The 13,216-nt window shown below is 26.1% G+C and overlaps 1 protein-coding gene across 2 annotated transcripts; it reads left to right on the top strand.

Annotated features, from left to right (window-relative positions):
• Positions 1-1,278: 1,278 nt before the first annotated feature.
• Positions 1,279-6,508, top strand: LOC113549414 (coiled-coil domain-containing protein 112-like). Of its 2 annotated transcripts, XM_026950692.1 has the most exons (9): positions 1,279-1,599; positions 1,751-1,854; positions 2,349-2,424; positions 2,508-2,685; positions 2,782-2,929; positions 3,978-4,168; positions 5,984-6,105; positions 6,188-6,373; positions 6,484-6,508. In XM_026950692.1, exons 1-9 carry the CDS (start codon positions 1,472-1,474, stop codon positions 6,506-6,508), a joined length of 1,158 nt encoding a protein of 385 aa, XP_026806493.1. In that variant the 5' UTR covers positions 1,279-1,471. The 2 variants fall into 2 exon arrangements, with proteins under 2 accessions (XP_026806493.1, XP_026806494.1); XM_026950693.1 differs by lacking the exon at positions 6,484-6,508 and having other exon boundaries at positions 6,196-6,258.
• Positions 6,509-13,216: the final 6,708 nt, after the last annotated feature.

Below are 13,216 nucleotides of genomic sequence, written 5' to 3'. Positions count from 1 at the left end.
TTTCTAGAAATATAATTTGAGTTGATATCTCTTATGAGGGGGGTTGATTGGATGGCGAAACGGAATAGAGAAGTTTATATAAGGAAGACGGATGCAGTTTTGGATATGTGTAGATCGGAGTATAAAGTTTGTTAGAAATATAATAGAAAGGTACATCTGTTATCAGAAAAGGTTAATGATTAATGGAATATTTGGATTTTTGTAAGTTGTTACCCAAATTTTGATGTCATAAGACCTAAAAAAAAATTACAATGTTTTGTATAGAAATTAATAAATTTTTTAAATTAATATTTGTTTTTTTTTTTTTTAATAGAAAGTATATGTTTGTCTTGGGTTTAAAAATAGCAGTTTTACTTTAAAATGGTTAGCCTAGTTGAGTGATTTATCTGAAAGTATACCTAAGTACCGGGCTTTGATACAATAGAAATTATGGAGTTGTCTAGAAACTAAAAACATACATAATAAACAGTATAATGTCGAGGTACCTAGATGAATAATATTATACATCTCTAAGTTACCTTTATGTACAAAATTAATATCTTCAGAAAAATAATACAAACTCTAAAACCAATTGTAAATAATTTATATTTGATCACTTGAAATCGCAGTAATAAGATAAAATTATAACGTATTCCATTTAAACCATATAGCTCTTTGTTATGTATATATATATCAAGTAAATGTTTAAAACAAAATATTAGTAAAAAGATGTTTTTGTATTTTATTCTAGAAGTATATTCTTTTAATGAATTAATTAAGACATGATTACAAATATTTTAAATAATTAACTTAAAATTCAAAATAAATAAATATCGCGTGCATATCATACGCATAATTTACATCGAGCGTTGGAGATGACATTAAAATAAACACAATGAACCACCCCTCAACAGTTTTCACTACGAAAACATGGCACAAACCGGTACATAGATTTTATATTATTTTCCGTTTACCTACTTACGAAACCATGTCAACAATAAAAACCGTCTGGTAGTTATAGTAAAATATTATGTATGTTTGTGTGTGTGTGTATGTGTGTGTGTGTGGTACAATTGTACGTAGATGTGTGTAATAGATATTATATTGTATTAGTATTATTATATACGGGCAATAATAGTTATGAATAAAGTGGTTCTCGTTACGTATTCGATTTAGTTTCGGTCTGTAAGCTTAAACGTATTGTTTTGGAGGGCCTTGGATGTTACCCGGCAACCAACACCGGCAGGTGGGAACTATGCGTGTTAGTGTTTAAACGCGCACAGCTAAGTCTGTTGAAACGTCAAATCATCTACCGGCTGACGGTCTATCAAACGACAAAATACAACAATAACATAATATACTATGACACCTTTTTTTTTCTTATTACGACTTATTTATATTGTATATATTTAAGTAATACTTCTACTACTAATAATAATAATAATACGTTAAATACGTTAAACGCGATACGAGTAGAGTGAATACTACAAGCATGTCTTGGTCAGACGACCGTGCCGTGGACACAGTCCATTGGCAAATCCTTAAAAACCATCTGAAACCTAATGTATGGCCTACATCTCGGGAGTTGTTAAAATACAAGCAAGAACTCGACACATCCAGGTGAGTAATAAACAGCCGTCGTCATTACTCGATAACAGAGACAAACGTCATATATGAATATACTTACACGAATTTCGAACCTATTTTGTATTAGGTACACCAAATTACAATAATAATATGTGCGTATATCTATTACGTTACCGTGTTTCAGACACGCTGATCTAAATCAATTTGCCAGTTCAGTACAAGAAATGAAAAAAAAATTATCCTATTTGAAAAAGACTGCGTTAGACGTAAATAAAATTAAAATAGTAGGTATGTGAAAACCGTTGTACTTAAACATAGTTCTATAATTTTTTAAATGCTTATTAAGTTATGATTAAGACATTTTTTTTTGGAGTATAAACCATAGATTTATATTTATTTTTGCGTTTAAGTTTTTAGGAGTTATTATGTGTTAAAAAATAATTATCATGTGTAACAATTTGCGTTAATTGTAGAAAAAATTAATAAAATATAGAAGATCATTGTAAAAAATGACTACAATTTTTTCAAAATAATATAAACATTGTTATTTTAACTAGTTAAAAATTCTTCATTTTTGTTAATAATAAATATTTTTTTATATAATGCTATAAAATAAAACTAAATTTCACGCACATTTTAGTACATCATAATATTTTGTGTTTACAAGTTAAACCTTTATAAACAATTATCCGTTTAGTAATTCAACAAACGCATGTTTAGTAAAATGTATCGTAGTTTAATGCAACTTAATACTTATAAAAAATAAAATAAATTTATTTTAGGATTTGAACATTTTCGAAATGATATAAAGACATTTGAGTCGAAGCTGTCAAAATTAAAAGAAGGATGCTCAAAAAAGTGAGTGAAAGTCAACTGAAATGTGTATGTATAATAAATTAGCCAGCATATTCCAAACTATTAAGGAAAATAATATTTTTAAGATTACGAGAGGAAAACCTTAAGCAATTGGCGCTGTTTGAAGAAATTGAACGGGTGAAGCAACTAGCGCTACAGGATGTAGTTTCAAAGCCACACGTCGATCCTATTAGTAAAAAAAAGAAAGAAACAAAAGCCATCTGCAAAAGAGTTCCAATTTCAAAAAATACATATTCTTCAAAAGTACAAAGATATTATGCTAAATACGTGTATACATATATTATCTATATATTGTGATGATAATAAAATATTTTAAGCATACAATTTCATTTTGTTTAGGAAATAGCGGATTTCTATGATTTCTGTGAACGTAATTACGGTCTTACGGGAGGTTGGTCTAGCAAAGATCATGAAACATTTTTAAAGATTCGTTCTAAACATGCCGACGCAGTGGATTTCATAGATCATGTTGTACAATCAATGCCACGTAATAGTTTATGAATACACTTACATATTACTTAATACAATGATTACAATGTGTAGACTGTAGAGTAAGATATGAATATCATAAATGACATAAATCTAAACAACCAAATACAATTGAATTTATTCAATAAAATGGTTCGTACACAAAATTAGTTATAGTTACTTTAATATTACTAGCTTAATGCCATATATTTATTTAAATATTATAATACTCTTCATAATTATTAGTTTATGTTTTATATTTATTTCATTCTCTAAAGCCAACACTCATTATTTATACTGATTACTAGCCAGATAAGATGTAATATTAGAAAATATAATTTAAAATATAAATGTGTTTTATGCTCTTTTTAGGAGATTATTTTATGTAAAGCCCAATGTATATATAATGCAATATATTTCCTATAGGCTATATTATTCTGCTTAAAAGATGTTTGAGGCATTTTATATCAAAATAAATATGTGCAAATATTTTCTTACGAACCATAAAATATCATTTACAATTTTTCATATTAAAATTTAAAATAATTTAACCCCCTTTACAAACATCACATTTAAGAACTAATGTTTTAAATAAATTCAAAACAGGAATATTATAATATAATTATAAATTAAGAGTATTCAAAATCATTTTGCTTGAGCAATGTTTTATTATTTGTATATGTATAATTTTATATGCAGATTTCAAGTAATTATACATATTTTATCATAAGCCGTTTCAATGCTCTAATTCTTATAAGTTGTAACTACTCACCCATCTGTGAAGTATTTCTAACAGTTGGCTGAGAATACTTGTTAAAATGTAACAAATCCTATAATAATTAAATGTTTATTAAATATAATAACTGAAATTAATTAATCCTGTATCAGAATTTAAATTAGTATTATGCATTGAGATAATAGCTATAAGCTTACAACTATAGTATATTCAATAATATCAACATTTTCATCATTAAAACAATGTTGTATACCTAATGCGTTTGTAGATGTTGAGATAATACTTTATTGATTGTTTTTCTATTACATATTCTTGACTTAAAAAACTATAGATATAACCGAATATGCTGCACGTGAACATGAAAATTGGTTCGTAAAATTCGAAGAACTTAAAGCTAAACAAAAAGAAGCGATAACGAAGTGGAAAAAGGAAAAGAAAAATGTTTTTGTGCCTGACTGCAATACAAATAATTGTGACATATTGAGAAAATGTACAGATAATGATCCACAAATTACTCAGAAAGTAAGATTAATTTTAAATTAATATTAGTTTCTAAAAGTTATACCCATGCAACGTATGATTATTTATTTTATTATACTTAAAAATAAATTATCAATTACATATTAGTATGAAATTATAAGTCATTATATGTTTTCCTATGTTTGATTATTTTAACAGAATCTTTATTTCATAATTATGTATTAATATACAAGTACCTTATACCAACAATAAATTATATATTTAATATATTTTGTCAACGGCAGTACATTTATTTATAAATTCAAAATGTAGCTTAATTTTTAAATTAAGAATAGACACATGCAAATTTCGTTTCGAAACAATTTGAAAATATTCAAAATATCACTTTAATAATATAGTTATTAGATATGATGAGTGACTTAAATTATTTAAAATATTCTACCAACACTATCACAAAATTATCGCAGTTTGTCTACTGTGTCTCAGACTCGGGTAAACGATTTTATTCCTACTTTTTCTGTGTTCTGATTACATTCTATTGTACAAGAAGTAAGCATTAATGTGACGTATAAATTGACATATTAAATTTAATGTGTTTGTCATATATGGTGTTAGAAATGTATTATTTAAATTATTTATTCCTATATATGTCGACTTATTTTTATTCGTTTTGTATTATTATTATTTTATAACACTGACTAGAATTGTATTATTTAAATTATTTAATAATTAAAAAATAATTACGAATTATGAATATTAATTTTTCAATATATCAATCCTAAAACTAAGAATGTATTCAATAGTCATTACTAAAATCATATTAAAATAGTGTAATTGAATGCTTATGCTTATATATTATACAATAGGAAGTAATCAGAACATAAAAAGGTAAGAAAAGATAACTTACCTACCCGACTTGTGAACACAATCGAATGATGCCCAAAATTATTTTTGAATGCAATGTTTGATCATTGTCTTAAAAGAATTAAAATAATTATTCACCACTGTCGTGTATGTATAGATAATTAATCAAAGGCGAGTTGGAGTATTATTTTCCTATCATCTAAATTGTTTATTTAAACATTCAATAACATATCGTGTAGGTAATAAAAGAGGTACATAACTGTTTTGAATTGTATTGCGAGAATATTTTAAATACAGTAATTCAAAAATGGCTTAACTGAATATACTAAAATAAAATTATTACGTTTGTTTTTAGTATGGTGTTTTGTACTTATATATTCTTTATGCTAAATTACCATTAGAAAAAAATTGAGTGAATTGTCTTGATAATTTACCTAATATAATTTCATGTGTAAACAAATTTAATATTTTTGAATCCTCCTTCGATTCATTGTATTATAGAAATATTTTTGAATTGATAAAATGTTAATTTTTTTACATAAATACAACATATTTATTATATTATATTTTAAATAAATAATATAATTTAATAAATTAAATATCTAATATTAATAAACTATACATATTACATATATAGTATAATATGATATAGGTATAGTAAATAAACAATAATATATAATATCAATAGTTAAATTCGGAAATTTTCGTAAATATATGCTATAAATAATGTGGTTAAATGAGTAATATTCATTAATATTACTTAATCATAAATATTGTTAAAATATAAAAATTAGTTGTGTTATTAAAATTAATAATATCAAATGCATGCATACCAGATATTTTGGATGATTTGTTAATTAATAAGTAATATATACATTATATTTACACTATTGTGTAAACTATTATAGACACGCAAATTAATAATATACTTTTTTTAATAGGTTCATAAATAAATATATAATACAACAATCAATTTTTCTTCTAACTTTTTAGTTTTCCAGTGATAATTTGGAAAAACAAAAAAACGTAAATCACAATATCAATAAATCTCAAATTGAAGTAATTGAATCGAAAACACTCGATAACTGTGGAAAAACTTTGCTACAGCGTTTTAGGTGACAGCAAAGAATAACTACCTATTAAATGATAAAATCTAGAATTAAAAAATAATCGAGATTTTTAACGATAATTTTCCAGGGAAAAAGATAAAAGATACATAGAGTCTAAAAAAACAAATAAAGAACGACTGGAGTGTCAGCGTAAATCGGACCAATTTACAATAGTTACTATGCATGGAAATTCAGAAAAGTATCCTGAAATTGAATCAATAGAAAAACTTCCAAATGTACACTTAAGCATTTATGGTGCACATAATCAAGATGTGTATGTATACAGTAATAGACTACATACTTATAAATATATTTATTGACATGCCTACTTACACAAATTGAATAAAAATACAATTTAAAAATAATTTAATTTATTTTTTACAGGAAAGTGGTGTTAAAATATCAATAAACTAAATAAAATAAAGAAATTATTTATTTTTTTATTTAATGTCATACTATTATTATAAAATATACATTTTCATAATCATAAACAAAAATAATTCATCAAATACAAATCATTAATTCTTAAATTTATAATATGTTGTGTACAAATAATGATCAATAAATTGAGAATTAGTTATAATCACTTGACACTCTACGATTACCTAATATGAAACAAAAAGCCTACAACCTGCACTTCGATTACACTTAAACATATTTTCAAAGATTGTTTATCATATTCCGGAGAAGCAAGACTAAAGTCTTAAAGACATCTCGAGAGATTTCTTTACATTGCTGATACTGCATTGGATAAATAAAATTAAATAATTACAATTAATAAAATTATTTATACATTACTATTTACTTCTCGATTATATAAAAAAAAATATTGTATATTATTTATTTCATGCATTTTATATTTAAATGTTTTAAATGATAGATATTAAATGTTGTGATGGGAAAGGTGATTATCCTTGGGTTACGAGCCCCCGGGTGGATTTAGAAGGGCCGATGGATGGTTGGTGAGCAAGGAAAGCAGAGAATATAAAGTATATATCATTTAGTATATTTATAAAAATGTAACTAAATGTATTTAGACGTTTTTTGAAAATTTTCTAAAATATATAAACTGTATATTACGGTACCCGGTATCTATATATGTTATATTATTATTACAGTTTTTCGATACCAGCTATAATAATATTATGATTATGATTATAAATTGTATTAGTTTTATTTATTTAATCACTATATACATAGGTACATAAAAAAGCATGAATAAATTTAAATAAATCTCCATTCGTATTTTTTTATTTTACTTTTTTAAGGGGGGGAGTCAAAACTCAAAAGTAGAATTACTTCAGAAAAACTATAAAGGAAGATAGATTATTATCGTCTTAAATAAATAAATAATTGTTATTTATTAGTAGTTATATTTTAGTTAAACTTTTATTTTAGAGCATATTAATTCAATGTGCTTTATTCAACATTTATAGAACATTGGAAATTTAGGTTAACATTTTATGTATTTTAATAAACTGCAAAAAAAAAACCAGAAACTGCTTTCTTTTACTATAAAAACAAAATTATTCAAATTAAAAATGTTGACATTTTAGACTTGAGGTATTATTTAATATAACTAGCGTATAAGCAATGTTCTTAATACGCTACAATTAAGTAATCTATTAATAAGACTACATACATCATTATTCATTATCATACATTTGGTATAAAAATATTGTTGATAACGTATGAATATTATCCTTACAAAAAAAGTATTAAGTAAATAAGTACTATATTAATACTATTATTTGTCTTTCGTCACATTCGATACGTTATTGGTACTATTACATTTATATCGCTCTAAACACCACGTTGTCCAATTTTCTGCAGACGTTGAATTATTAAAAATGTCAGTGTTTACATTTTTATAAGTTTTGAGATAAGTTTCAAGTTTATCGCCGGGAATCAGTGTTGATATGTGGTATATAATCCTAAAAATATAAATTATTTATTGAATAAAATATCTAGATCCTTTGTATAATAATAAAAAAATGTATTTATTTAATTTATAAAACCACATTAAGGTACAACATTTTTAAATATTTAATTAATTTTATAATTCAAATTTCGTTTTAAATATTGAATATAATATAATTATTATGTAGGTATTAAAAATATAAAGAGGATTCTTTAACTGTATGTTTTGTATCCGTCTTACAAACGTATAACATATAATATATAATAATTATTATATAATATCCAATGTTCGTTCAGTAGATACAATTTTATGACGTTATCTTTAATACACATGTAATTGAATTGACCTATAGTTAAAATTAAAGGTAAACTGGTAAAAAAAACATTAATTGCGCATGTATGTAATTTTTTTTTTAAATTCCATTTTTATTTTTAAGTGAGTTATAAGTATGCTAAATGCTAAAAATTAAAAATGTTTTTTATATACCTAAAAATTAAATAATCGTAAAAATCTTGTCAAAATAAAAAAATAATTTTCTTATCTTTAAGTTGTATTATAGATCAATTCATTCTAATATCAAAGCTAATAATACCAAAATTGATTCTACTGAACGCAAATTTTCCATATTGTACATTTGGACGTAAATAAGACATATGGTTCTAACGTCCCCATAATTATTAATTTATTAGTAGAGTTAGTTTTAAAACATTGAACAATATTCACCAGTTAATCCAGAAGGGCATTACACCAGCCTTTTCTGCCACAGAAATTTGGCAAGCTATTCTTTCTATACATTTTTCCGAATCCAATACCTTTTGGAAGATTTCCCAAGTAGGATCAAACATCATCGAAGATTCGTTTTGTTGTTTACTAATTAAATTTAAATCATGAACCTTAAAGGATGATAATTTTTTTTCCCCTATTTGAACCGTTCTAGTTGTTATTCCTGGACGGCCTGTTCCAGTTGTTGTACTTGGCAAGCCTGTTCCAGTTGTTCCACCTGGTAGTCCTGTTCCAGCTGTTCCACCTGGTAGTCCTGTTCCAGTTGTTCCACCTGACAGACCTGTTCCAGCAGTTCCACCTGTCAGGCCTATTCCAGTAGTTCCACCTGTCAGGCCTGTTCCAGTTGTTCCACCAGGAAGGGATGTAACACCAGATAGTAAATTACCAGGTTGATTTTGTAGAGTATTTCCAGGTAAATTTATCATGCTATTAGATGATCTCATTAAAAGTAATTGCACTAATGTTGGTAATAATTGTAGAATTAATAACGGTAATATAAGCATTTTGGAAAACTTCATTAGTTTCATTATTAATAAAAATTTAACGAATACCGCAATCATGTACAATTTGATCTTGAACAAAATTAGGAATAATATTTTTAGAAAACCGATTGCCTTTAATTTGACCAAACCCAGTTTAATTAACGCCTTTATACTGATTGTATGCCAATCGATTTTCTTTTCTTTTTGCTGTATTGGTGTACGATGATCTTTTATCACTCTATTCGGTAGGCTAAGTTCATTATACCCGTGGTTTCCGATTCCATGGGATGGCTGATTCCAAATATCCATACCACCTGCCCACGACGTTATTGGTTTTGTATTTTCAGGTCGACCTATAGTTTTCCATCCAATTTCGTCAGCAGAAATATGATCTTCTGTGTAGCTATAATCATGCATTTTGTTCGGTAAATGTAAATCGTATAAATTAAGTTGACCAGTTGTGGCTCCCTTTTTGGCTGCCACTATATCATTTGTCACTGTCATTTTATCAACCATTTTATTATGCTTTACTTCCCTTAAAAAAAAAAAAAAATGAAACAATCATTTCAATAGTTACTTCTATTTGAGACATTCAATTTATTTATTTACCTAAGTCCATCGCATATATATATATATATATATATACACATTATATTATATAGCCTATATTTACAGAATTATGGTAATTTTTTACGGTATTTTGTAACAATTCAGAACTTGAACAATTTAAATTTAATTTAAAAAAGAGTATTTTATATTGTAATTTATTTATATAACAACTATCGTAAATAATAAGATTTCACAAATTTATATTGAAATTTCCTACATGTGTACTAGATGTGCTTATTGTTCAATTACATTTCGTTAATGTTTTGTCAATTTTTATTAACTTTAAATTATAATGTAATAGCTATGTATTCAGAAACGGATTTATACAATCTCCGCCCCATTAAACTTATCAACGAAAAAACGTATTTTTAAGTACTTATTTAACATAACTACTAAAAAAAAAAATCATAAAGACTGATACTAAACAATAATTATTGGTTATGTTTATAAACTGTTCTAATCAAGAAAACAGTATACCAATAATACAATATTTATTAAAATATAATCTATCACCATTGTTTTGAATAAATTTGTCACCCTAGGCTATTGTCTACTTTGCCTGACGCTAAATCCACCACTGTATGTGTGTATTGTGTTTATTAATTATCAAGAGAAACCAACTGTTTATCACGTGTAGTTTTTGTAATTTAATTTTTCACAACAATTGAATCTATACATCTGATATAAATGTATTAATTAACTTTAAATGGTGGAAGTGTTCAATCCATCTTGATAATATATTATTCTGTCTACTCCCAAGAAGTCTAATAGTGCAAGACTGATGTATTCGTGAAGTAAGCTAAATCATTAAAACAACACATAATTTACTTAAGCAGTAAATACAGTATTATACTGAACATTTTAATGAAACTTCCCTCGCACAATATAGGTAGTAGATACTAGGTAATATAGGTACAAAATATTGTTATCTAAAATATACTGTTTTCCAAACGACATGAAAACTAAGCCTATTAAGTTTCAAATATGTTGAATGTTAATAGTATACTATGTATTTTTATACATTATTTTAAGAAATATAAAAAATGTATACGATCATCCTAGATAGGCTTACCTGATTTTTGCTGGATATATTTGTGTGTGGGGAATTTCCTTTAATTTATATTTTTCGTCATTATCACTAATGGTCGAATTATTATTATCGGAAATGTGATAGTTGATGGTCGGATACAGATTTTTATTAATGGCCGTTGAATTTACCTCTGCGAAAACTGTACCAGCGCTGTAAGGCTGTACAGTAATAGCTGTGCTCGTATTATGCATCACCGGCATGACATCAAAGCTGTTATCCTGGACAGTATTGTTGTTTAGAGACTTGCTGTAGATCATCTGCAGAAATTCTGCATTCGAATCGTTCTTCAGTTCAGAAAAGGTCACTTCTGGTGTCTGCAAGCTTTGGAAATTTGTGAACAGCGCATCCTGGATTTGTTCAGCTGGACGATCTGTAACGTTTATCTCGGAAACGGTTATTCGAGTTGTAGTCGTTACTAGAACCTCACCGCTGTAGCGTTCCGTCTGTCCGCCAGCACTTTCTGTATGATTGTCCGTGGGGACAACGGGTACCGAAATGTTGCTATTACTAGACTGAATGCACAAAAACGATATAATCGTCACGGTCACTGTGATCATTGTCGATACGATCAATATTTGTCGAAAACATTTGATTAATTTTCGTCGTACATCGTGTTCATCGTTTTCGGGCCTGTATTAAATATACACACTTTTATTTGGATGATAGTTTGGTTAAGCAAGACTAAAAAAACTAATAATACATATTAATTTGACTGCAATTATTTGGTTGTGTGCTATTTACTTAAAACAAATAAAAGTACTAAATAATTTAGTATATTATAAAATAATTTTATAATATCAAAGCTTGAAAATGTAATAAACCAATTTAAATATATTACACGTTTGAAATTAAGATTGAATTTAAATAGTTAACACTACCATTAATATGATTAAAGCGAGTATTCTTCTCCAGATGATATATTAACTAAATATATAACATAATAATATATTTTATAATAAAATCACTATTAATATGATCCTAAATAAATATCGTATTATTAAATAATATAATAATTGGTGATTACCTATCGCATTATATTTTCATCACGCGTCATCATCCTTATGACCACACATGATGTCTAATTTGTCTTAAATAAGTACGCCACAAGTATGTAACACTAATCAAATTATGTGTTAAGAGGATGCCACACCTACATGTGTACGTAACCTAAACCGTTTCACAAATGTACAACATGACACATTTTTGTTCAATAGAAGTTTAATTTAATTATTAGAGTGAATTGGCCTATTACAAAACTTCAAGGTAAGAACATTATCTGTGTTCTCTCCTCAGTTTTTTACGATATTTTAATTTTTAAACAATTTACGAGTATGTATAATATTAATATTTAAAAATGCTCATAATTTACTTAAAAATTAATGTATCTTTAAAAACCGTTGAGAGAACATAGATAAGTACTACTGACCTTTAAGTTTGATAATAGGTCATATCACTCTAATATTTAAGCTAAACCCACGGAATTGGTTCTACTGGACGTAAATTTACCGTGCTATAGGTTTGTAAAACAAAAACAATATATTTATTATATTTTGTAATAATTAACTAAGTTTTAGTAGTTATAAATAATTACTCACATAATTAATTAATATATTAAGAAAATTGTATGAATATTTTCCAAAGATTTAAAACAGCACAGTTCATTTTCCACAAGAGAGAATAAAATTGTTCAAGGAATGCAGTCACAATTACAAGTCTGTATATAATGGTAGATGTTTTATTCACTTGGTATATTTTATTACTAATAGATTAATGAATAAGAAAAAAATCAAAAGAACATCAATAATTCCCACTCATGTAGTGTCTATAATTTTTACATTATAGCTTCGCCAATAATAGTGAACCACCATTAAAAATATTATAGTATCCGTATGGTATAAACAGTAAATTATTTAATTTACGCAATTTATAAAAAGACAATTCGGGTTAATCTATAATGTCCGTGTAAGTACTGTTATATTATGTTAACAACAAAATAGTGTTTTAATGTTTAGGTATAGTTCAACTCAATTTTCAATTTTGTGACCAAGGAATATTTATTTTTACATGGATATAATATAATAGGTACAATTCATTCATGCGTTCTGTGTATGACTAAATAATAATTTGAGTCTTCTTAAACATAAAATACTAACTATTCCATAATAGTATTTCATGTATGGTATAATATATTAATATATAATATGTACAGTTATAGTTATGGATTGTCTCGCT

The sequence above is a fragment of the Rhopalosiphum maidis genome, chromosome 1 (genome assembly GCF_003676215.2).
Source record: "Rhopalosiphum maidis isolate BTI-1 chromosome 1, ASM367621v3, whole genome shotgun sequence".
In the NCBI taxonomy this organism is placed as follows: Eukaryota; Metazoa; Arthropoda; class Insecta; order Hemiptera; family Aphididae; genus Rhopalosiphum; species Rhopalosiphum maidis.
The sequence above is the reverse complement of the archived record's forward strand: the minus strand, read 5'-3'. Positions and strand labels throughout refer to the sequence as shown.

Coding starts and splice junctions, on each gene's coding strand:
- LOC113549414 (XM_026950692.1), top strand. CDS start 1,472: ATGTCTTGGTCAGACGACCGTGCCGTGGACACAGTCCATTGGCAAATC. Junction 2,686..2,781: donor AAAATACATATTCTTCAAAA/GTACAAAGATAT, acceptor CATTTTGTTTAG/GAAATAGCGGATTTCTATGA. Junction 6,106..6,187: donor ACTTTGCTACAGCGTTTTAG/GTGACAGCAAAG, acceptor ATAATTTTCCAG/GGAAAAAGATAAAAGATACA.